Source organism: Crinia signifera, chromosome 6 (genome assembly GCF_055691185.1).
Source record: "Crinia signifera chromosome 6, ASM5569118v1, whole genome shotgun sequence".
Classification (NCBI taxonomy): domain Eukaryota; kingdom Metazoa; phylum Chordata; class Amphibia; order Anura; family Myobatrachidae; genus Crinia; species Crinia signifera.
In genome coordinates this window covers 5,178,506-5,202,821 of record NC_139222.1, presented here as the reverse complement: position 1 = coordinate 5,202,821, position 24,316 = coordinate 5,178,506, and the positions used below count along the sequence as shown (strand labels likewise).

The 24,316-nt window shown below is 49.0% G+C and overlaps 3 protein-coding genes across 3 annotated transcripts in view; 1 reads left to right on the top strand and 2 right to left on the bottom strand.

Annotated features, from left to right (window-relative positions):
• The window catches only part of LOC146009866 (uncharacterized), a 235,403-nt gene that overhangs the window by 80,303 nt on the left and 130,784 nt on the right, over positions 1-24,316 (top strand). The gene's annotated exons all lie outside the window — the stretch shown is intronic.
• The window catches only part of LOC146007358 (uncharacterized), an 82,674-nt gene that overhangs the window by 49,805 nt on the left and 8,553 nt on the right, over positions 1-24,316 (bottom strand). Inside the window, exons 4-7 of the mRNA XM_083145707.1 lie at positions 22,245-22,323; positions 20,369-20,466; positions 20,024-20,225; positions 4,357-6,438 (exon numbers count right to left, since the gene is read on the bottom strand). Coding sequence (XP_083001833.1) covers positions 4,357-6,438; positions 20,024-20,225; positions 20,369-20,466; positions 22,245-22,323 — 2,461 coding nt within the window. The remainder of the gene's footprint in view (positions 1-4,356; positions 6,439-20,023; positions 20,226-20,368; positions 20,467-22,244; positions 22,324-24,316) is intronic.
• Positions 1,949-4,350, bottom strand: LOC146009889 (uncharacterized). Its single transcript, XM_083150487.1, has 2 exons — positions 3,577-4,350; positions 1,949-3,388 (listed from the first exon to the last, which is right to left on the bottom strand). Exons 1-2 carry the CDS (start codon positions 4,046-4,048, stop codon positions 2,979-2,981), a joined length of 882 nt encoding a protein of 293 aa, XP_083006613.1. The 5' UTR covers positions 4,049-4,350; the 3' UTR covers positions 1,949-2,978.

Sequence of the window (24,316 nt, the reverse complement as noted above, 5' to 3'; positions counted from 1 at the left end):
GCTTTTCTGTGCCTTGCGATGCGATCTCAGTAGTTAATTTATTCACTGCACCCTGAGTGAAATTGCATCGCACATCGCATGAGATCTCAGTAGTTCATATGGTAAAACACCACCACTCTCCACGTCACCCCGAAGCGTGGCGAGCGCAGCGGAACTCGTCCTCCGACCTTTTCATACCCCCACTATCCATGTCGGTGTGGAGTTGATTTTATATAGTGTGACGAGCCGCGCGAGGGCACGCCGATTACTTTACATGTATTCCACATGCGCTCACCACGCTTAGGGCTCGGTGCCTCGCCACTCTATATAAAATCAACTCCACGCCAATGTGGATAGTGGGGGTATGAAAAGGTCGGAGGACGCGTACCGCCGCCCCTCGCCACGCTTCGGGGTGACGTGGAGCGGATGGTGTTCTACCATATTAATTACTGAGATCACATCTCACGCCACAACAAGCCATGTGATGCGACGTGCGATGCGATTTTACTAAGTTAGCATACGTAGGACATCTGGGCGCCCTGCTAGGAAACAAGTACCCAAAAATGTATTATTATTTTAACATAATTTTTATGTACATTACAAGGAATAGTCTGCAGGAATAGATTAGATAAATCCAGAGTACAATGTAGAGTACGGAGTCCAGAGTACAATGGAGCCAATGTATAATTTGGGCTGAAACCTGGATTTCGCTAAATCCTGCACTGTTGTGTGCCTTGAGGTCCGAGGTTGGCAATACCTGCTCTAGTAAATAATTCCTTGCAGAATAGGGAGATTTGCTCTTGGCAGAAGACTTATTGGCCACAATTATGCACCCAGTAGTTTCCTGGTCTAACCTATTGGATGAACGTGTTTAGAGAACTCTCCAACTTTAAGGTCAATTACTCCAAGTCAGCGGTGGTAAATGTTACGGCATGCCTCCCCCCAAACCACAGCGGGTCCTAATAGTGCCTTCTCCTCTACTTGGCATAATTCCCCGCTGAAATATTTAGGAATTGTAATTTCCAGGGATCGTAATCATTCATTTGAGCCCATGCTTCTCCTATCCAAACTATGTAAAGAGCTCCAGACCTGGAGATCTAACCCCATCTAATGGTTTGTAGAATCGTGGAATGGTCCAGGGCAGAGAAGACAAAGTGGTGGGTGGAGATTTAGGCGAGTGTCCTGATTTGTATAGATCCATGGATTACAGACATTTCTACACTCTCTCATCTCACCACTAGTCCGACCCTCTCCAGCTGTAATGCGGGGTACACACCAGGACGACCCACTCACGATGCACATTGTGAGCGGGTCGTCAGTGTCTCGTCCGACCCGCTCACGGTGACGCTGGGGGGCATGACCCGCTCACGATGTGCACCGTGAGCGGGTCCGATCCGATGGCGACCCGCACCCGGCTGTATGGTCGTCATTGAGATCCTACCTGCAGCAGGTAGGATCTCAATAACGACCGACCGACCCGCGGGACCGCGCATCGGATCGGTATCGGTCCACAGCAGGTCAGAAAAGGGCCCAATCAGCACACAATCTACATCCAATTGATCGGAATTGGATCGAGATTGTGGGGATCGGGCCCTAGTCGTCCTGGTGTGTACCCAGCATTAGTCTCTTAGGAATAGACCTCTCCTTTTGTGTCATTCCTTTCTAATGACCTCTTGGCTTAGACTCTGGAGCATTTCCACCAAATCCACGCAAATATCCCATTATATATACCGTATATACTCGAGTATAAGCCGAGTTTTTCAGCCTTCTTTTTAGCTGAAAAAGCCCCCACTCGGCTTATACTCGAGTCAGTGCGTCCAGCCATCCATTTCAATGCCCCGGCTCCACTTTGAACACAGGCGCGACTACGGCAACATGGCCGCTGGCCTCCTACACTATACATGTCCTCAGTGCAGGAGGCCGGCGGCCATGTTGCCGTAGCCGCGCCTTTGTTCAAAGTGGAGCCGGGCAGCGAAGTGGACGGCAGGGCAATGGCGGCGGCTGTGTACCAGTGGAGCAGTCAGCGGCGCACACCAAACCCCCTGGAATCGGAAGCTGGATGAGGTAAGGGGCGGTTGCTCCCTCCCCCCTCCGTGTGTGGTGTCCCAGGGGGTGAGCAGGGGGATCAGCCTGTGGTGTCCCAGCCTGAGGTGTATTGTGCAGGGGGAGCCACCTGTGGTGTCCTGCTATTAGGCAGGGGGAGCTGCCTGTGGTGTCCCAGCCTGAGCAGCCTGTGTTGTCCCAAGGTGTATTGTGCAGGGGGAGCCACCTGTGGTGTCCTGCTATTAGGCAGGGGGAGCTGCCTGTGGTGTCCCAGCCTGAGCAGCCTGTGTTGTCCCAAGGTGTATTGTGCAGGGGGAGCCACCTGTGGTGTCCTGCTATTAGGCAGGGGGAGCTGCCTGTGGTGTCCTGCTATTAGGCAGGGGGAGCAGCCTGTGGTGTCCTGCTATTAGGCAGGGGGAGCAGCCTGTGGTGTCCTGCTATTAGGCAGGGGGAGCAGCCTGTGGTGTCCTGCTATTAGGCAGGGGGAGCAGCCTGTGGTGTCCTGCTATTAGGCAGGGGGAGCAGCCTGTGGTGTCATGCTATTATTATACAGAGAAATGTACCATTGCTGCATTTCCCACCCTAGGCTTATACTCGGGTCAATAAGTTTTCCCAGCTTTTTGTGGTAAAATTAGGTGCCTCGGCTTATATTCGGGTCGGCTTATACTCGAGTATATACGGTAGATGAAGTGATACTCCCTGCGAGAGGTGGATTGGCATTTCCCAATATTTCTTGCAATTCAATCTTCCGATACAACCCCTTACGCTTCTAGCACAAGGTGATCAAACTCTCAGCTAAGGTTCTGGACAAACCTTCTGGCTTTTCCACCATTCCTCACCATTGTATAGCTCCAAATCTCTAGTATGCCATCAGAATGCAGTTATGACAGACACATTGCACGGTTTTATTGTCACAGTCACTTTATTATTGAGCATACACACTTTATATTTTCCTATTAAATATCACTTCTGGACTTGTCGTGCAAGCGCCTAATTTCTTTCCCAGCCTCTATGGTGAGTATCTCAGAGCCCATGGAAGAGTCCCTGTCCTGGCTCCTGGAGGAGTCCCTCTGCTGGAAGAGTTCCTCTCCTGGCTCCTGGACGAGGTCCTCTCCTGGCTCCAGGACGAGGTCCTCTCCTGGCTCCTGGAAGAATTCCTCTCTTGGCTCCAGGACGAGTTCCTCTCCTGGCTCCTGGAAGAATTCCTCTCCTGGCTCCTGGACGAGGTCCTCTCCTGGCTCCTGGAAGAGTCCCTCTCCTGGCAGAGTCCCTCTCCTGGATCCTGCAAGAGTCCCTCTCCTGGAAGAGTTCCTCCCTTGGCTCCTGGATGAGGTCCTCTCCTGGAAGAGTCCATCTCCTGGACGAGGTTCTCTCCTGGCTCCTGGATGAGGTCCTCTCCTGGAAGAGTTCCTCTCATGGCTCCTGGAAGAACCCCTCTCCTGGAAGAGGTCCTTTCCTGGAAGAGTCCTTCTCCTGGCTCCTGGAAGAGTCCCTCTCCTGGATCATGCAAGAGTCCCTCTCCTGGAAGAGTTCCTCCCTTGGCTCCTGGATGAGGTCCTCTCCTGGAAGAGTCCATCTCCTGGACGAGGTCCTCTCCTGGCTCCTGGATGAGGTCCTCTCCTGGACGAGGTCCTCTCCTGGATCCTGCAAGAGTCCCTCTCCTGAAAGAGTTCCTCCCTTGGCTCCTGGATGAGGTCCTCTCCTGGAAGAGTCCCTCTCCTGGCTCCTGGAGAAGTCCCTCTCCTGGCAGAGTCACTCTCATGGCTCTTGGAAGACTCTCTCTCCTGGAAGAATTCCTCTCCTGGACAAGGTCCTTTCCTGGAAGGGTCCCTCTCCTGGAAGAGTCCCTCTCCTGGTTCCTGGAGAAGTCCTTCTCCTGGAAGAATTCCTCTCTTGTTTCCAGGAAGAGTTCAATGTGCACCTGTGGCATATTTCTGAACACTAATAAGGTAAGACGCCTACTGTTTTCTGGTTTCATGTTTCTATATCTTGATGAAAAGGTCCAAAGTGACATTGAAATTACCATATATCTAAATAATCAGCGCAGTCTTCTTGTGTGTCCAAGTCACAATGACTTATGAAATTAACACATTTTTTGTAATAAGAGAAGGAACAAAGATGTCTGACGCTAGAAGATTCCAATGCCAGATGACTTGCCAAGAGGAGCTGTTTAGCATGACTTCAGCAACGATGTATGAAGACACATTATATATAAACATATGTAAATGTCATACATTACACATACAAATTCACATTCTTGCTGCACACAAATGTTACTAGCTTTCTAAAATGTAAAATAACGCAACCGTTTCTATCAACCCTAGAAAATTCAACTTTGACTTTCAGCCAAAGGAGAAAGGTTCTCCCCTGTGTGAGTTCTCTGATGTCTAACTAAATGTACCGTCTTTGTAAAACATTTTCCACACTCAGAACATGAAAATGGTTTCTCACCTTTGTGACCTCTCTCATGTCTAATAAGATCAGACGTTTGTGTAAAACATTTCCCACACACAGAACAGGTAAATGGTTTCTCACCTGTGTGGCTTCGCTTATGTTTAACTAGATCTGAATTTTGTATAAAACATTTCCCACACTCAGAACATGGAAATGGTTTCTCACCTGTGTGAATTCTCAGATGTCTAACACAGTCTGATTTCTGTGCAAAGTTTTTCCCACACTCAGAACATGGAAATGGCCTTTCGCCCGTGTGACTTCTCTTATGTTTTACAAGAATTGATTTCTGTGTAAAACATTTCCCACACTCCAAACACGTAAATGGTTTCTCACCAGTGTGATTTCTCTTATGTGTAACAAGATGTGATTTGTATGCAAAACATTTCCCACACTCAGGACACAGAAATGGCCTCTCGCCTGTGTGACTTCTCTGATGTACAACAAGATGTGATTTGTTTATAAAACCTTTCCCACACTCCGAGCACAGAAATGGCCTCTCACCTGTGTGAGATCTATGATGCTCAACTAGATGAGATTTAAGTAAAAAACCTTTCCCACATTCAGAACATGAAAATGGCTTCTCCATTTTGTGACTTCTCCTATGTCTAGCAAGAGATGATTGGTTTGTAAAACATTTCCCACACCCAGAGCATGAAAATGGTTTCTCCCCGGTGTGACTTCTCTGATGTATAAGCAGCTGTGATTTATGTGAAAAAAATTTCCCACACTCCGAACATGGAAATGGTTTTTCACCGGAATATCTAATAATTTGTGTTTTATGTGGAGAACTTAAATCATCAAAACATGGAAATAGTATCTCCCCTCCGTGACTTCTCTTATGTGTAACAAGAGCCGATTTCTGTGTAAAACATTTTCCACACACAGAACATGAAAATGGCCTCACACCCGTGTGACATCGCTGATGTTTAATGAGATGTGATTTCTCGTTAAAACATTTCCCACACTCAGAGCATGGAAATGGCTTCTCACCTGTGTGAACTCTCTCATGTATAGCAAGAGCTGATCTGTGGATAAACCGTTTCCCACACTCAGAACATGGAAATGGTTTATCACCTGTGTGACTCCTCTTGTGTCTTACAAGATGTGATTTCTGTGTAAAACATCTCCCACACTCAGAGCATGAAAATGGTTTCTCACCTGTGTGTGTTCTCTGATGTTCAACAATATACAATTTCTTTGTAAAACATTTCCCACACTCAGGACATGGAAATGGCTTCACACCCGTGTGACATCTCTGATGTATAACAAGATGTGTATTATCCATGAAACATTTCCCACACTCAGCGCATGAAAAGGGTCTCTCACCGGTGTGACGTCTCCCATGCTTAACCAGAGCTGAATTGCTGATGAAACGTTTTCCACACTCAACACATGGAAATGGTTTATCCCCTGTGTGAATTCTCTTGTGCCTAGCCAGAGCTGTTTTCAGTTTAAAACATTTCCCACACTCAGAACACGGAAATGGCCTCTCCCCTGTGTGATTTTTTAGATGTCTACGAAGATATGATTTTCGTGTAAAACATTTATCACACTCCGTACACGGAAACGCCACCTCACCTGTGTGACTTCTCTCATGTATAACAAGAGCTAGTTTCCGTGTGAAACATTTCTTACACTTAGTACACGGAAATGTCTTCTCACTTCTTTGCATTCTCTTACGTTTAACAAGAGCTGATTTAGGTGTAAAACATTTCCCAGAAGAGGAAATGACTGTATCACCGCTATGATCTGTCCTATGTGCAGCAATCTGTGAGTCACTAGGAGAACATTCCTCAGGAATAGAAGGATCAGATGATATATCTGCACTGGGAAATGCTGGGTGTATATTTAGGGTAATGCGGTTATCATCTGGAGACCCTCGTGTCGTGTTCTTATCTTCTAATTTACAATCTGGGGACCAAACGAGATGTTCCTCCGAGGTGCTCCCTGTATTGCGTCCATCTGGTAGAAATGACATAGTTAGCCCACAGCAAAGGCATCATTAATCAAACTCCTATTCCCAGAGGGGTGTGCTTAGTACGGTATCCGGTCGTCGGTGTCTATGTTGACAGTCAAAAGGTCGACCCCCATTGGTCAACAAGTAGAAGGTTGACACATGAAAAAGGCCGCCATGAGTTTTTTTTGGACTGGGTCATACTTTGCCATACGAGTGGGAATATAGTTAGATTCTACTCGTGTGCCGTGCGAGGAGATGTTTTACATTGTTACGTGTCCACGCCGACAAAGACACACAAAAAAAAACATGCAAAAATTTCATGTAAACCTTTTCCCATGTTGACCTTTTTCATTGTGTCGACCTTCGGATCATGTGCTACATTTCACGCTTATAAACATAACACTGGAGAAGAAAGGAAACGGGAAGTTTTATTATATATATAGATATATATATATATCTATATATATACTTACCCTCGTCTACCCCCCTCCCAAACAATAGCCTGACCCCAACAGTCCCTAGTGACTAACCTCCGTACCCCGCTGCCTAAACCTACCGCCCCCCTCCCCCCCTCCCCACACATCCTAACCCTAAAGGTGCATATACACTACTGCAATACGGCCGATTTAACCTGATTCTGACCCATTGGCGGCACATCGCAGGTTATTTTTAGAGTTTGTATATTCTCCCCCTGCATGCGTGGGTTTCCTCTGGGTACTCCAGATTCCTCCCACAATCCAACATACACTGGTAGGTTAATTGACTAAAAATGTCTATGTGTCATGGGTCAGACAAGTGGTCATTCTCTGCCATAACATCCTATGTTTCACATGATGCTGGCTCTCGGGCAGGTGAAGGAAGAACAGGTGGTACTTGTTTCCTATCTGGGCGCCTGCTAAGTTAATTGCGCACCATGCTATTCTCCGTAGAGAAATCTGATCGCATCTCATCGTACACATACACAATATTGAACGATGCGATGCGATGCGATCCGATTCGATTTCCCATAGGAAACAATGTTAAATGGATCAATTTACCCAAATCAGCATAGGGAAGAATGGTAAATGGACCAGAAACCCCAAAAAAACCCACAGAGCAGTGGAATGTCCCCCCAAAAGTAGTTGACGCCACCCCGCCATCAACGTGAACCCGAAGCGTGGCGAGCGCAGCGAGCCCGCGAGGGGCAGCGGTAGGCGTCCTCCGACCTTTTCATGCCCTACTATCCACTAGGGCGTGGAGTGAGAATAGAATAGTGTGGCGAGCGCAGCGAGCCACCGAGCCCGAAGCGTGGCGAGCCCCGCGAGGGGACGCGGATACCTTCACAGGTAAACGCGTCCCTTCGCGGGCTTCCCAGGTGTCCGCGTCGCCATGGACACCTGGGAAGCCCGCGAGGGGACGCGTATAACTGTGAAGGTATCCGCGTCCGCTCGCCACGCTTCGGGCTCGGTGGCTCGCTGCGCTCGCCACACTATTCTATTCTCACTCCATGCCCTAGTGGATAGTAGGGCATGAAAAGGTCGGAGGACGCGTACCGCCGCCCCTCGCGGGCTCGCTGCGCTCGCCACGCTTCGGGTTCACGTTGATGGCGGGGTGGGGTCAACTACTTTTGGGGGGACATTTCAATGTTCAGGGGTGTTTTTGGCCCATTTACTATTGTTCCTATGATAATTTGGCTAAATTGAGCCATTTCACATTGTTTCCTATGGGAAATCGCATCGCATCGCATCGTTCAATATCGTGTATGTGTACGATGCGATGCAATCAGATTTCATTACGGTGCCGTACGTAGAAAACCTGGGCGCCCAGATAGGAAACAAGTACCGAACAGGTAGATAGGCCAGGAGGTGGTTACACTATAGATAGGCCAGGAGGTGGTTACACTATAGATAGGCCGGGAGGTGGTTACACTATAGATAGGCCGGGAGGTGGTTACACTATAGATAGGCCAGGGGGTGGTTACACTATAGATAGGCCAGGAGGTGGTTACACTATAGATAGGCCAGGAGGTGGTTATATTATAGATAGGCCAGGGGGTGGTTACACTATAGATAGGCCGGGAGGTGGTTACACTATAGATAGGCCAGGAGGTGGTTACATTATAGATAGGCCAGGAGGTGGTTACACTATAGATAGGCCAGGAGTTGGTTACACTATAGATAGGCCAGGAGTTGGTTACACTATAGATAGGCCAGGAGGTGGTTACACTATAGATAGGCCAGGAGGTGGTTACACTATAGATAGGCCAGGGGGTGGTTACACTATAGCTAGGCCAGGAGGTGGTTACACTATAGATAGGCCAGGAGGTGGTTACACTATAGATAGGCCGGGAGGTGGTTACACTATAGATAGGCCGGGAGGTGGTTAGTCTATAGATAGGCCGGGAGGTGGTTACACTATAGATAGGCCAGGAGGTGGTTATACTATAGATAGGCCGGGAGGTGGTTATACTATAAATAGGCCAGGAGGTGGTTACACTATAGATAGGCCAGGAGGTGGTTATACTATAGATAGGCCAGGGGGTGGTTACACTATAGATAGGCCAGGAGGTGGTTATACTATAGATAGGCCAGGGGGTGGTTACACTATAGATAGGCCAGGAGGTGGTTACACTATAGATAGGCCCGGAGGTGGTTACACTATAGATAGGCCGGGAGGTGGTTACACTATAGATAGCCCGGGAGGTGGTTACACTATAGATAGGCCAGGAGGTGGTTACACTATAGATAGGCCAGGAGGTGGTTACACTATAGATAGGCCAGGAGGTGGTTACACTATAGATAGACCAGGAGGTGGTTATACTATAGATAGGCCGGGAGGTGGTTACACTATAGATAGTCCAGGAGGTGGTTACATTATAGATAGGCCAGGAGGTGGTTATACTATAGATAGGCCAGGAGGTGGTTACACTATAGATAGTCCAGGAGGTGGTTACATTATAGATAGGCCAGGAGGTGGTTACATTATAGATAGGCCGGGAGGTGGTTACACTATAGATAGGCCAGAGGGTGGTTACATTATAGATAGGCCAGGAGGTGGTTACACTATAGATAGGCCGGGAGGTGGTTACACTATAGATAGGCCGGGAGGTGGTTACACTATAGATAGGCCGGGAGGTGGTTACACTATAGATAGGCCAGGGGGTGGTTACGCTATAGATAGGCCAGGAGTTGGTTACGCTATAGATAGGCCAGGAGGTGGTTACTCTATAGATAGGCCAGGAGGTGGTTACACTATAGAGAGGCCAGGGTGTGGTTACACTATAGATAGGCCAGGAGGTGGTTACACTATAGATAGGCCAGGAGGTGGTTACACTATAGATAGTCCAGGAGGTGGTTACACTATAGATAGTCCAGGAGGTGGTTACATTATAGATAGGCCAGGAGGTGGTTATACTATAGATAGGCCAGGAGGTGGTTACACTATAGATAGTCCAGGAGGTGGTTACATTATAGATAGGCCAGGAGGTGGTTACACTATAGATAGTCCAGGAGGTGGTTACATTATAGATAGGCCGGGAGGTGGTTACATTATAGATAGGCCGGGAGGTGGTTACACTATAGATAGGCCAGAGGGTGGTTACATTATAGATAGGCCAGGAGGTGGTTACACTATAGATAGGCCGGGAGGTGGTTACACTATAGATAGGCCGGGAGGTGGTTACACTATAGATAGGCCGGGAGGTGGTTACACTATAGATAGGCCAGGGGGTGGTTACACTATAGATAGGCCAGGAGTTGGTTACGCTATAGATAGGCCAGGAGGTGGTTACTCTATAGATAGGCCAGGAGGTGGTTACACTATAGAGAGGCCAGGGTGTGGTTACACTATAGATAGGCCAGGAGGTGGTTACACTATAGATAGGCCAGGAGGTGGTTACACTATAGATAGTCCAGGAGGTGGTTACATTATAGATAGGCCAGGAGGTGGTTATACTATAGATAGGCCAGGAGGTGGTTACACTATAGATAGTCCAGGAGGTGGTTACACTATAGATAGGCCAGGAGGTGGTTACACTATAGATAGTCCAGGAGGTGGTTACATTATAGATAGGCCAGGAGGTGGTTACATTATAGATAGGCCGGGAGGTGGTTACACTATAGATAGGCCAGAGGGTGGTTACATTATAGATAGGCCAGGAGGTGGTTACACTATAGATAGGCCGGGAGGTGGTTACACTATAGATAGGCCGGGAGGTGGTTACACTATAGATAGGCCGGGAGGTGGTTACACTATAGATAGGCCAGGGGGTGGTTACACTATAGATAGGCCGGGAGGTGGTTACACTATAGATAGGCCGGGAGGTGGTTATACTATAGATAGGCCAGGAGGTGGTTATATTATAGATAGGCCAGGAGGTGGTTACGCTATAGATAGGCCGGGAGGTGGTTACACTATAGATAGGCCGGGAGGTGGTTACACTATAGATAGGCCGGGAGGTGGTTACACTATAGATAGGCCAGGAGGTGGTTACACTATAGATAGGCCAGGGGGTGGTTACACTATAGATAGGCCAGGGGGTGGTTACACTATAGATAGGCCGGGAGGTGGTTACACTATAGATAGGCCAGGGGGTGGTTACACTATAGATAGACCAGGAGGTGGTTACACTATAGATAGGCCAGGAGGTGGTTACACTATAGATAGGCCAGGAGGTGGTTACACTATAGATAGGCCAGGAGGTGGTTACACTATAGATAGGCCAGGAGGTGGTTACACTATAGATAGGCCGGGAGGTGGTTACACTATAGATAGGGCAGGAGTTGGTTACACTATAGATAGGCCAGGAGGTGGTTACACTATAGATAGGCCGGGAGGTGGTTACACTATAGATAGGCCAGGGGGTGGTTACACTATAGATAGGCCAGGAGGTGGTTACACTATAGATAGGCCAGGAGGTGGTTACACTATAGATAGGCCAGGGGGTGGTTACACTATAGATAGGCCAGGAGGTGGTTACACTATAGATAGGCCAGGAGGTGGTTACACTATAGATAGGCCAGGGGGTGGTTATACTATAGATAGGCCGGGAGGTGGTTACACTATAGATAGGCCGGGAGGTGGTTACACTATAGATAGGCTGGGAGGTGGTTACACTATAGATAGGCCGGGAGGTGGTTACACTATAGATAGGCCAGGAGGTGGTTACACTATAGATAGGCCAGGGGGTGGTTATACTATAGATAGGCCAGGAGGTGGTTACACTATAGATAGGCCGGGAGGTGGTTACACTATAGATAGGCCAGGGTGTGGTTACACTATAGATAGGCCAGGAGGTGGTTACACTATAGATAGGCCAGGAGGTGGTTACACTATAGATAGGCCAGGGGGTGGTTATACTATAGATAGGCCAGGAGGTGGTTACACTATAGATAGGCCGGGAGGTGGTTACACTATAGATAGGCCAGGGTGTGGTTACACTATAGATAGGCCAGGGTGTGGTTACACTATAGATAGGCCAGGAGGTGGTTACACTATAGATAGGCCAGGAGGTGGTTACACTATAGATAGGCCGGGAGGTGGTTACACTATAGATAGGCCAGGAGGTGGTTACACTATAGATAGGCCAGGAGGTGGTTACACTATAGATAGGCCAGGAGGTGGTTATACTATAGATAGGCCAGGAGGTGGTTACATTATAGATAGGCCAGGGGGTGGTTACACTATTTATAGGCCAGGGGGTGGTTACACTATAGATAGGCCAGGAGGTGGTTATACTATAGATAGGCCAGGAGGTGGTTACACTATAGATAGGCCAGGAGGTGGTTACATTATAGATAGGCCAGGGGGTGGTTACACTATTTATAGGCCAGGGGGTGGTTACACTATAGATAGGCCAGGAGGTGGTTACACTATAGATAGGCCAGGGGGTGGTTATACTAGATAGGCCAGGAGGTGGTTACACTATATATAGGCCAGGGGGTGGTTACACTATATATAGGCCAGGAGGTGGTTACACTATAGATAGGCCAGGAGGTGGTTACACTATAGATAGGCCGGGAGGTGGTTACACTATAGATAGGCCGGGAGGTGGTTACACTATAGATAGGCCGGGAGGTGGTTACACTATAGATAGGCCGGGAGGTGGTTACACTATAGATAGGCCGGGAGGTGGTTACACTATAGATAGGCCAGGGGGTGGTTACACTATAGATAGGCCAGGAGGTGGTTACACTATAGATAGGCCAGGGGGTGGTTACACTATAGATAGGCCAGGAGGTGGTTATACTATAGATAGGCCAGGAGGTGGTTACATTATAGATAGGCCAGGGGGTGGTTACACTATAGATAGGCCAGGAGGTGGTTACACTATAGATAGGCCAGGAGGTGGTTACACTATAGATAGGCCAGGGTGTGGTTATACTATAGATTGCGCTCCATTATCCTTTGACTCTTTCCACTGGACTGACCCAACTGGACAATCAATACAGAAAACCGCAGGACAGAGCCTCAGACAATACAGAGCTACAGGAAGGCAGGGAAGTGGCCAGAGAATTGGAGTCAGCAGAAGCAATGACTCTTATTACCAAATCCATCAGAGCATGTAGCAGGACCTGATGAATTAGTCCAGCCAGCAGGACCAGCCAGAGCTGGAACATACACCAGCAGCAGCCCAGTGCCGTAGGCACAGACAGAAACGGCACGCAGTATACTTGGTGATGTCTCCCGAGTGGGCCATGGTCATCAGCAGGCCATGAAGCTGTGTCGAGTGGTCAGGAGAGCAACCAGAACAGGACATGAGTAACCCACATCAGAGCCTGACCAGATATTGGGCACCACAGGGCGACAATCAGGATGCTGAAGATGGAACTGTCAGAAGAACTAACCAATCAGCACTAGACCACTGGTGGTTCAATAACAGGTGTAATGTTCACTACGTCATTCTAATTTCCCACCAGGCTAGAGCCGGTAGACCACCACTTCCCCTCACATCCATTAGACTGCCCCTCATATCAGCCAGACTGTCCCAAGCATCAGGTGTAAGATGACAGAGGTGGTGGACACATGGTCACGCACCGATGTGCATAGCGTGATCGGCTCTAAAGGGCTCATCAGCAACGTGTATGGTGGTAACGTCTTCTCATGTCAACAGGTTTGGTGCACGGACTTCAATAATGGCAGAGTAGACGGAAGCTGATATAGCGCAACCATTGCAAGGTACTGGATCATCGTCCCGACAGGTGGAACCATGCTCCAAAGAGGTGGAACCATACTCCAAAGAGATGAATCCATCCTCCAAAAAGATGGAACCATCCTCCAAAAACATGGAACCATCCTCCGAAGAGATGGAACCATCCTCCGAAGAGATGGAACCATCCTCCAGAGAGATGGAACCATCCTCCAGAGAGATGGAACCATCCTCCGAAGAGATGGAACCATCCTCCAGAGAGATGGAACCATCCTCCAGAGAGATGGAACCATCCTCCAAAGAGATGGAACCATCCTCAAAAGAGAAGGAACCATCCTCCAAAGAGATGGAACCATCCTCAAAAGAGAAGGAACCATCCTCCAAAGAGATGGAACCATCCTCCAAAGAGATGGAACCATCCTCCAAAGAGATGGAACCATCCTCCAATGAAATGGAAATCACTCAATGCCGGACCACAGCACGGAGTCGTTGGACCATCGAAGAATCACCTAGGTGGAAAGCGATGCCCAACCGATGATGAAGGTCAACAACCCGCCATGTCCTGGCTTCAGGCGATTGAGACCGATTTTCTTCTATGCTGGATAAGATTATGTAATATAGCATTGGAAAACTTGCGGTCACAGGTATCGAAAGAAGAAACTGGTAGTAAATAAATAAAAATAAATCTGAATACAAGTGGCAATTCTATAATGTGACTATCATTGCAAGAACATCTCTAACCTAGCTCATGGGGTTTCCTTTCTTCTGCAGAAATCATCAATAAAGGCAATTATGTCGATGTAGAACACTGCATACTGTTAGTGTGATTAGGCACAGTCATTTCCATTTAGTAATAGATTCGTTTTATTCAGTGCTGCGCTCTGCCCTGTATGGTTGGGAGTTGACTATAGATACTCTAATGGCAATGAATGACATGCAAAATTGTAGTTTTAAAATGCTACTGTATTGGAAACTTTACTTTTTACATGTATTTTAAATGCGGTATGTCTATTACTTGGTATTTAAAAGGAAAGGAAAAAATACATAATAACGCAATAGAGAAAATTATAAATGAAATTTAAACAATCAAATCCACTCTCTGTGGTACGAAGTATAATTCTAAAACAACGATGTGCGCTCATAGCACAAACCAAAACCAAAATGGAAGAAGTGTTGAATCCCTTCTTCAGGTCCCTCTTTATATTGGTGGTCAGTGGCGGAGTGTTTTCGGGGGAAAGTACTTGCAGTGTAGTGCGAGTTTGCCCGGACTCCGGAGACTCACAGTCGGTCTGCTCGCACCCGGGGCTGTGTGACGCACACTGCTCCCTGTGCTGTGGTTTGCCATCTGATATTGTCTCTTGAGGTTTGCAGCGCACCGCTGCGGATACCAGGTAGGTCCGCCGCTGTTCCCGCTTCACCCCCTTACAGGCTTCCTGCACTGCTGGGCTTTCCTCTCCCCGTACTGACCTCAGATGTCGGCGGAGTCGGTCCCACGATGGTTGTGGCGTGATCAGCCTGGCGCGTGCACACGCCGGTTGATAGCGTCTCTCTGTGAGCTTCCTGCGATCGCTGTTAGCGGTGTTGGCTTTAAAGTTCTTGTTTGATCCTTCCACCAACGCGTTTCAGCTATCATATAGCCTTCTTCTAGGGAGATGTGCCAGGGAGGCAATATCAGACGGCAAACCGCAGCACAGGGAGCAGTGTGCGTCACACAGCCCCGGGTGCGAGCGGACCGACTGTGAGTCTCCAGAGTCCGGGCAAACTCGCACTACACTGCAAGTACTTTCCCCCGAAAACACTCCGCTACTGACCACCAATATAAAGAGGTACCTGAAGATTGTCTTTTGCAGGACTTTGGAGCACATCTGTCACTTAACGGGACGCCGTTTTGTGACAACAGACTGACACATTGGCACAATTAATTGTATGGACATAGAGCTAAGCCGAGATTGGCTGAGCCCATCAGTAACAGTCATTGGGGCAGATGTATTAAGCCTGGAGAAGAGATAAACTGGAGATAAAGTGGAGATAACTTGGAAGAGTTAACGCACAAGCCAATCAGCTGTGTTTGAAATATGACAGTTTAGATCTGATTGGCTGGTGCGTTATCTCCTTCCACTTTATCTCCAGTTTATCTCTTCACCAGGCTTAATACATCATTATCTGCATGCATGTGGGCTTTGCAGAAGTGATTCAACACATCTTCCATTTTCCATTTTGGTTTTGGTTTGTGCTATGAGCACACATCGTTGTTTTAGAATTATGCTTCATACCACAGACAGTGGATTTGATTGTTGAAATTTCATTTATAATTTTCTCTATTGCGTTATTATGTATTTTTTCCTTTCCTTTTAAATACCAAGTAATAGACATACAGCATTTAAAAAACATGTAAAAAGTAAAGTTTCCAATACAGTATCATTTTAAAACTACAATTTTGCATGTCATTCATTGCCATTAGAGTATCTATAGTCAACTCACAACCATACAGGGCAGAGCGCAGCACTGAATAAAACGAATCTTTTATCCAAAGTCACGGACTAGTCACCCGTAAGTGCGGCAGCTAGCCCTGAGATTCAGTGCGCAGGTACAATCCCCTGTTAAATATTTCAATTTAGTATAATAAATGTAGAAACAGCAAATAGGACTCTTGTTACACCAGAGTGCGGGGAGGAGACTGGTCAGATCTCTGGGCTGGTAACACACAGTGACATGATGTGAGGGGAGAGCAGGAGTATAATAGGGGCTGATGGCTCCTGATGTATGAGATACACCAGAGAGTGCGGGGAGGAGACTGGTCAGATCTCTGGGCTGGTAACACACAGTGACATGATGTGAGAGGGAGAGCAGGAGTATAATAGGGGCTGATGGCTGCTGATGTATGAGATACACCAGAGAGTGTGGGGAGGAGACTGGTCAGATCTCTGGGCTGGTAACACACAGTGACATGATGTGAGGGGGAGAGCAGGAGTATAATAGGGGCTGATGGCTCCTGATGTATGAGATACACCAGAGAGTGTGGGGAGGAGACTGGTCAGATCTCTGGGCTGGTAACACACAGTGACATGATGTGAGGGGGAGAGCAGGAGTATAATAGGGGCTGATGGCTCCTGATGTATGAGATACACCAGAGAGTGTGGGGAGGAGACTGGTCAGATTTCTGGGCTGGTAACACACAGTGACATGATGTGAGGAGGAGAGCAGGCGTATAATAGGGGCTGATGGCTCCTGATGTATGAGATATACCAGAGAGTGCGGGGAGGAGACTGGTCAGATCTCTGGGCTGGTAACAAACAGTGACATGATGTGAGGGGAGAGCAGGAGTATAATAGGGGCTGATGGCTCCTGATGTATGAGATACACCAGACAGTGCGGGGAGGAGACGGGTCAGATCTCTGGGCTGGTAACACACAGTGACATGATGTGAGGGGAGAGCAGGAGTATAATAGGGGCTGGTGACTCCTGATGTATGAGATACACCAGAGAGTGCGGGGAGGAGACTGGTCAGATCTCTGGGCTGGCAACACACAGTGACATGATGTGAGGGGGAGAGCAGGAGTATAATAGGGGCTGATGGCTCCTGATGTATGAGATACACCAGAGAGTGTGGGGAGGAGACTGGTCAGATCTGTGGCTGGTAACACACAGTGACATGATGTGAGGGGGAGAGCAGGAGTATAATAGGGGCTGATGGTTCCTGATGTATGAGATACACCAGAGAGTGTGGGGAGGAGACTGGTCAGATCTCTGGGCTGGTAACACACAGTGAAATGATGTGAGGGGGAGAGCAGGAGTATAATAGGGGCTGATGGCTCCTGATGTATGAGATACACCAGAGAGTGCGGGGAGGAGACTGGTCAGATCTCTGGGCTGGTAACACACAGTGACATGATGTGAGGGGGAGAGCAGGAGTATAATAGGGGCTGATGGGTCCTGATGTATGAGATACACCAGAGAGTGCGGGGAGGAGACTGGTCAGATCTCTGGGCTGGTAACACACAGTGACATGATGTGAGGGGGAGAGCAGGAGAATAATAGGGGCTGATGGCTGCTGATGTATGAGATATACCAGAGAGTGCGGGGAGGAGACTGGTCAGATCTCTAGGCTAGTAACACACAGTGACATGATGTGAGGGGGAGAGCAGGAGTATAATAGGGGCTGATGGCTGCTGATGTATGAGATATACCAGACAGTGCGGGGAGGAGACTGGTCAGATCTCTGGGCTAGTAACACACAGTGACATGATGTGAGGGGGGTGGCAGGAGTAAAATAGGGGCTGATGGCTGCTGATGTATGAGATATACCAGACAGTGCGGGGAGGAGACTGGTCAGATCTCTGGGCTAGTAACACACAGTGACATGATGTGAGGGGGGTGGCAGGAGTATAATAGGGGCTGATGGCTGCTGATGTATGAGATACACCAGAGTGCGGGGAGGAGACTGGTCAGATCTCTGGGCTGGTAACACACAGTGACATGATGTGAGGGGGAGAGCAGGAGTATAATAGGGGCTGATGGCTCCTGATGTATGAGATACACCAGAGAGTGTGGGGAGGAGACTGGTCAGATCTCTGGGCTGGTAACACACATTGACATGATGTGAGGGGGAGAGCAGGAGTATAATAGGGGCTGATGGCTCCTGATGTATGAGATACACCAGAGAGTGAGGGGAGGAGACTGGTCAGATCTCTGGGCTGGTAACACACAGTGACATGATGTGAGGGGGAGAGCAGGAGTATAATAGGGGCTGATGGCTCCTGATGTATGAGATACACCAGAGAGTGCGGGGAGGAGACTGGTCAGATCTCTGGGCTGGTAACACACAGTGACATGATGTGAGGGGGAGAGCAGGAGTATAATAGGGGCTGATGGCTCCTGATGTATGAGATACACCAGAGAGTGCGGGGAAGAGACTGGTCAGATCTCTGGGCTGGTAACACACAGTGACATGATGTGAGGGGACAGCAGGAGTATAATAGGAGCTGATGGCTCCTGATGTATGAGATACACCAGAGAGTGCGGGGAGGAGACTGGTCAGATCACTGGGCTGGTAACACACAGTGACATGATGTGAGGGGGAGAGCAGGAGTATAATAGGGGCTGATGGCTCCTGATGTATGAGATACACCAGAGAGTACGGGGAGGAGACTGGTCAGATCTCTGGGCTGGTAACACACAGTGACATGATGTGAGGGGGAGAGCAGGAGTATAATAGGGGCTGATGGCTCCTGATGTATGAGATACACCAGAGAGTGTGGGAAGGAGACTGGTCAGATCACTGGGCTGGTAACACACAGTGACATGATGTGAGGGGGAGAGCAGGAGTATAATAGGGGCTGATGGCTGCTGATGTATGAGATACACCAGAGAGTGCGGGGAGAAGACTGGTCAGATATCTGGGCTGGTAACACACAGTGACATGATGTGAGGGGGAGAGCAGGAGTATAATAGGGGCTGATGGCTGCTGATGTATGAGATACACCAGAGAGTGCGGGGAGAAGACTGGTCAGATATCTGGGCTGGTAACACACAGTGACATGATGTGAGGGGGAGAGCAGGAGTATAATAGGGGCTGATGGCACCTGATGTATGACATACACCAGAGAGTGTGGGGAGGAGACTGGTCAGATCTCTGGCTGGTAACACACAGTGACATGATGTGAGGGGAGAGCAGGAGTATAATAGGGGCTGATGGCTCCTGATGTATGAGATACACCAGAGAGTGTGGGGAGGAGACAGGTCAGATCTCTGGGCTGGTAACAGTGACATGATGTGAGGGGGAGAGCAGGAGTATAATAGGGGCTGATGGCTCCTGATGTATGAGATACACCAGAGAGTGCGGGGAGGAGACTGGTCAGATCTCTGGGCTGGTAACACACAGTGAGATGATGTGAGGGGACAGCAGGAGTATAATAGGAGCTGATGGCTCCTGATGTATGAGATACACCAGAGAGTGCGGGGAGGAGACTGGTCAGATCTCTGGGATGGTAACACACAGTGACATGATGTGAGGGGGAGAGGAGGAGTATAATAGGGGCTGATGGCTCCTGATGTATGAGATACACCAGAGAGTGCGGGGAGGAGACTGGTCAGATCTCTGGGCCGGTAACACACAGTGACATGATGTGAGGGGGAGAGCAGGAGTATAATAAGGGCTGCTGGCTCCTGATGTATGAGATACACCAGAGAGTGCGGGGAGGAGACTGGTCAGATCTCTGGGCTGGTAACACACAGTGACATGATGTGAGGGGGAGAGCAGGAGTATAAAAGGGGCTGATGGCTCCTGATGTATGAGACACACCAGAGAGTGCGGGGAGGAGACTGGTCAGATCTCTGGGCTGGTAACACACAGTGACATGATGTGAGGGGGAGAGCAGGAGTATAATAGGGACTGATGGCTCCTGATGTATGAGATACACCAGAGAGTATGGGGATGAGACTGGTTATAAGTGTTTGTAACTCACCTGTGCTGATATTTGTAGGTATTTCCTCCTCCTTACACTGCTGTTTAACCCTCACATACGTATCTTCCCCTTTATCTTCTGCCTTCATATCAGTCACATACGTCTCTTCTTCTCCCTCTGTATCTTCTGCCTTCATATCAGTCACATACGTCTCTTCTCCTCCCTCTGTGCCTTCTGACTTTATATAAATTAGTTCTTCACTCTAAATAACACAAAACACATTAATAAGAAATAAAGACAATTTTAACGTATAATATCAGTATATAACACACACACACAGCTACTGTACAGATCATATAGTGACAGTCACTTTGGTATATTGGAAAGACCCTAAATCCCACCTACCTGATCCTCCTGTGAGGTCCTGTGATTCTCCTCTGTACAATCCTGGGAATACAGAGGACGGGGACATCTCTCTGGGGTATTCCTGTTACTGGCCCCATCTGTAGGAGACACACAGTGACTGAGGACATTGTATATATGTGATTATCCTGGGAATACAGAGGACGGGGACATCTCTCTGGGGTATTCCTGTTACTGGGCCCATCTGTAGGAGACACGCAGTGACTGAGGACATGGTATATATGTGATTATCCGGGGAATACAGAGGACGGGGACATCTCTCTGGGGTATTCCTGTTACTGGGCCCATCTGTAGGAGACACACAGTGACTGAGTACATGGTATATATGTGATTATCCTGGGAATATAGAGGACGGGGACATCTCTCTGGGGTATCTCTGTTACTGGGCCCATCTGTAGGAGACACGCAGTGACTGAGGACATGGTATATATGTGATTATCCTGGGAATATAGAGGACGGGGACATCTCTCTGGGGTATTCCTGTTACTGGGCCCATCTGTAGGAGACACACAGTGACTGAGTACATGGTATATATGTGATTATCCTGGGAATATAGAGGACGGGGACATCTCTCTGGGGTATTCCTGTTACTGGGCCTATCTGTAGGAGACACACAGTGACTGAGGACATTGTATATATGTGATTATCCTGGGAATACAGAGGACGGGGACATCTCTCTGGGGTATTCCTGTTACTGGCCCATATGTAGGAGACACACAGTGACTGAGGACATGGTATATATGTGATTATCCTGGGAATACAGAGGACGGGGACATCTCTCTGGGGTATTCCTGTTACTGGGCCCATCTGTAGGAGACACGCAGTGACTGAGTACATGGTATATATGTGATTATCCTGGGAATACAGAGGACAGGGACATCTCTCTGGGGTATTCCTGTTACTGGCCCCATCTGTAGGAGACACACAGTGACTGAGGACATTGTATATATGTGATTATCCTGGGAATACAGAGGACGGGGACATCTCTCTGGGGTATTACTGTTACTGGGCCCATCTGTAGGAGACACACAGTGACTGAGGACATTGTATATATTTGATTATCCTGGGAATACAGAGGACGGGGACATCTCTCTGGGGTATTCCTGTTACTGGGCCCATCTGTAGGAGACACGCAGTGACTGAGGACATTGTATATATGTGATTATCCAGGGAATACAGAGGACGGGGACATCTCTCTGGGGTATTCCTGTTACTGGGCCCATCTGTAGGAGACACACAGTGACTGAGGACATTGTATATATGTGATTATCCTGGGAATACAGAGGACGGGGACATCTCTCTGGGGTATTCCTGTTACTGGGCCCATCTGTAGGAGACACACAGTGACTGAGGACATTGTATATATGTGATTATCCTGGGAATACAGAGGACGGGGACATCTCTCTGGGGTATTCCTGTTACTGGGCCCATATGTAGGAGACACACAGTGACTGAGGACATGGTACATATGTGATTATCCTGGGAATACAGAGGACGGGGACATCTCTCTGGGGTATTCCTGTTACTGGGCCCATCTGTAGGAGACACACAGTGACTGAGTACATTGTATATATGTGATTATCCTGGGAATACAGAGGACGGGGACATCTCTCTGGGGTATTCCTGTTACTGGGCCCATCTGTAGGAGACACACAGTGACTGAGAACATGGTATATATGTGATTATCCTGGGAATACAGAGGACGGGGACATCTCTCTGGGGTATTCCTGTTACTGGGCCCATCTGTAGGAGACACGCAGTGACTGAGGACATGGTATATATGGGATTATCAGATGCTGGGTGTATATAGGGGACCCCCATACCTGCTCTCCCCTGTACAATAAATGCCTCCTCTTACCCAGTGATGTGAGGGGCCGGTGATTCTCCATCATCACGTCCTTGTATAGACCCCTGTGTTCCTCTATATACTCCCCCTCCTGCAAGGAGAGATAGACAGTGACATTCTGACACCTTATAGGCACCTGACACACACAAGGATACAGTCATCACCCAGACACATCCCCCCGGTGTTACTGTATAACGTCCCATTCCCAGCAGTCACCTCTCCGGTCACATCCCCCGGTGTTACTGTATAACGTCCCATTCCCAGCAGTCACCTCTCCGGTCACATCCCCCGGTGTTACTGTATAACGTCCCATTCCCAGCAGTCACCTCTCCGGTCACATCCCCCGATGTTACTGTATAATGTCCCATTCCCAGCAGTCACCTCTCCGGTTACATACTCCAGTGTTACTGTATAACATCCCATTCCCAGCAGTCACCTCTCCGGTCACATCCCCCGGTGTTACTGTATAACATCCCATTCCCAGCAGTCACCTCTCCGGTCACATCCTCTGGTGTTACTGTATAACGTCCCATTCCCAGCAGTCACCTCTCCGGTCACATCCCCCGGTGTTACTGTATAACGTCCCATTCCCAGCGGTCACCTCTCCGGTCACATCCCCAAGTGTTACTGTATAACGTACCATTCCCAGCAGTCACCTCTCCGGCCACATCCCCCGGTGTTACTGTATAACATCCCATTCCCAGCAGTCACCTCTCCGGTCACATCCCCCGGTGTTACTGTATAACGTCCCATTCCCAGCAGTCACCTCTCTGGTCACATCCCCTGTGTTACTGTATAACGTCCCATTCCCAGCAGTCACCTCTCTGGTCACATCCCCGGTGTTACTGTATAACGTCCCATTCCCAGCAGTCACCTCTCTGGTCACATCCCCTGTGTTACTGTATAACGTCCCATTCTCAGCAGTCACCTCTCCGGCCACATCCCCGGTGTTACTGTATAACGTCCCATTCCCAGCAGTCACCTCTCCGGCCACATCCCCGGTGTTACTGTATAACGTCCCATTCCCAGCAGTCACCTCTCCGGTCACATCCCCCGGTGTTACTGTATAACGTCCCATTCCCAGCGGTCACCTCTCCGGTCACATCCCCAAGTGTTACTGTATAACGTACCATTCCCAGCAGTCACCTCTCCGGCCACATCCCCCGGTGTTACTCTATAACGTCCCATTCCCAGCAGTCACCTCTCTGGTCACATCCCCTGTGTTACTGTATAACGTCCCATTCCCAGCGGTCACCTCTCCGGTCACATCCCCCGGTGTTACTGTATAACGTCCCATTCCCAGCAGTCACCTCTCCGGCCACATCCCCCGGTGTTACAGTATAACATCCCATTCCCAGCAGTCACCTCTCCGGTCACATCCCCCGGTGTTACTGTATAACGTCCCATTCCCAGCAGTCACCTCTCTGGTCACATCCCCTGTGTTACTGTATAACGTCCCATTCCCAGCAGTCACCTCTCTGGTCACATCCCCGGTGTTACTGTATAACGTCCCATTCCCAGCAGTCACCTCTCTGGTCACATCCCCCGGTGTTACTGTACAACATCCCATTCCCAGCAGTCACCTCTCCGGTCACATCCCCCGGTGTTACTGTATAACGTCCCATTCCCAGCAGTCACCTCTCCGGTCACATCCCCCGGTGTTACTGTATAACGTCCCATTCCCAGCGGTCACCTCTCCGGTCACATCCCCAAGTGTTACTGTATAACGTCCCATTCCCAGCAGTCACCTCTCCGGTCACATCCCCCGGTGTTACTGTATAACGTCCCATTCCCAGCAGTCACCTCTCCGGTCACATCCCCCGGTGTTACTGTATAACGTCCCATTCCCAGCAGTCACCTCTCTGGTCACATCCCCCGTGTTACTGTATAACGTCCCATTCCCAGCAGTCACCTCTCCGGTCACATCCCCCGGTGTTACTGTATAACGTCCCATTCCCAGCAGTCACCTCTCCGGTCACATCCCCCGGTGTTACTGTATAACGTCCCATTCCCAGCAGTCACCTCTCCGGCCACATCCCCGATGTTACTGTACAACGTCCCATTCCCAGCAGTCACCTCTCCGG

Excerpts from the sequence above, each read along its gene's own strand:
- LOC146009889 (XM_083150487.1), bottom strand. The coding sequence starts at position 4,048 with ATGGTAATTTCAATGTCACTTTGGACCTTTTCATCAAGATATAGAAAC. Across the intron at positions 3,389-3,576 it reads GGACTCTTCCAGGAGAGGAC|CTCGTCCAGGAGATGGACTC; the intron begins CTCATCCAGGAG and ends CCAGGAGAGAAC.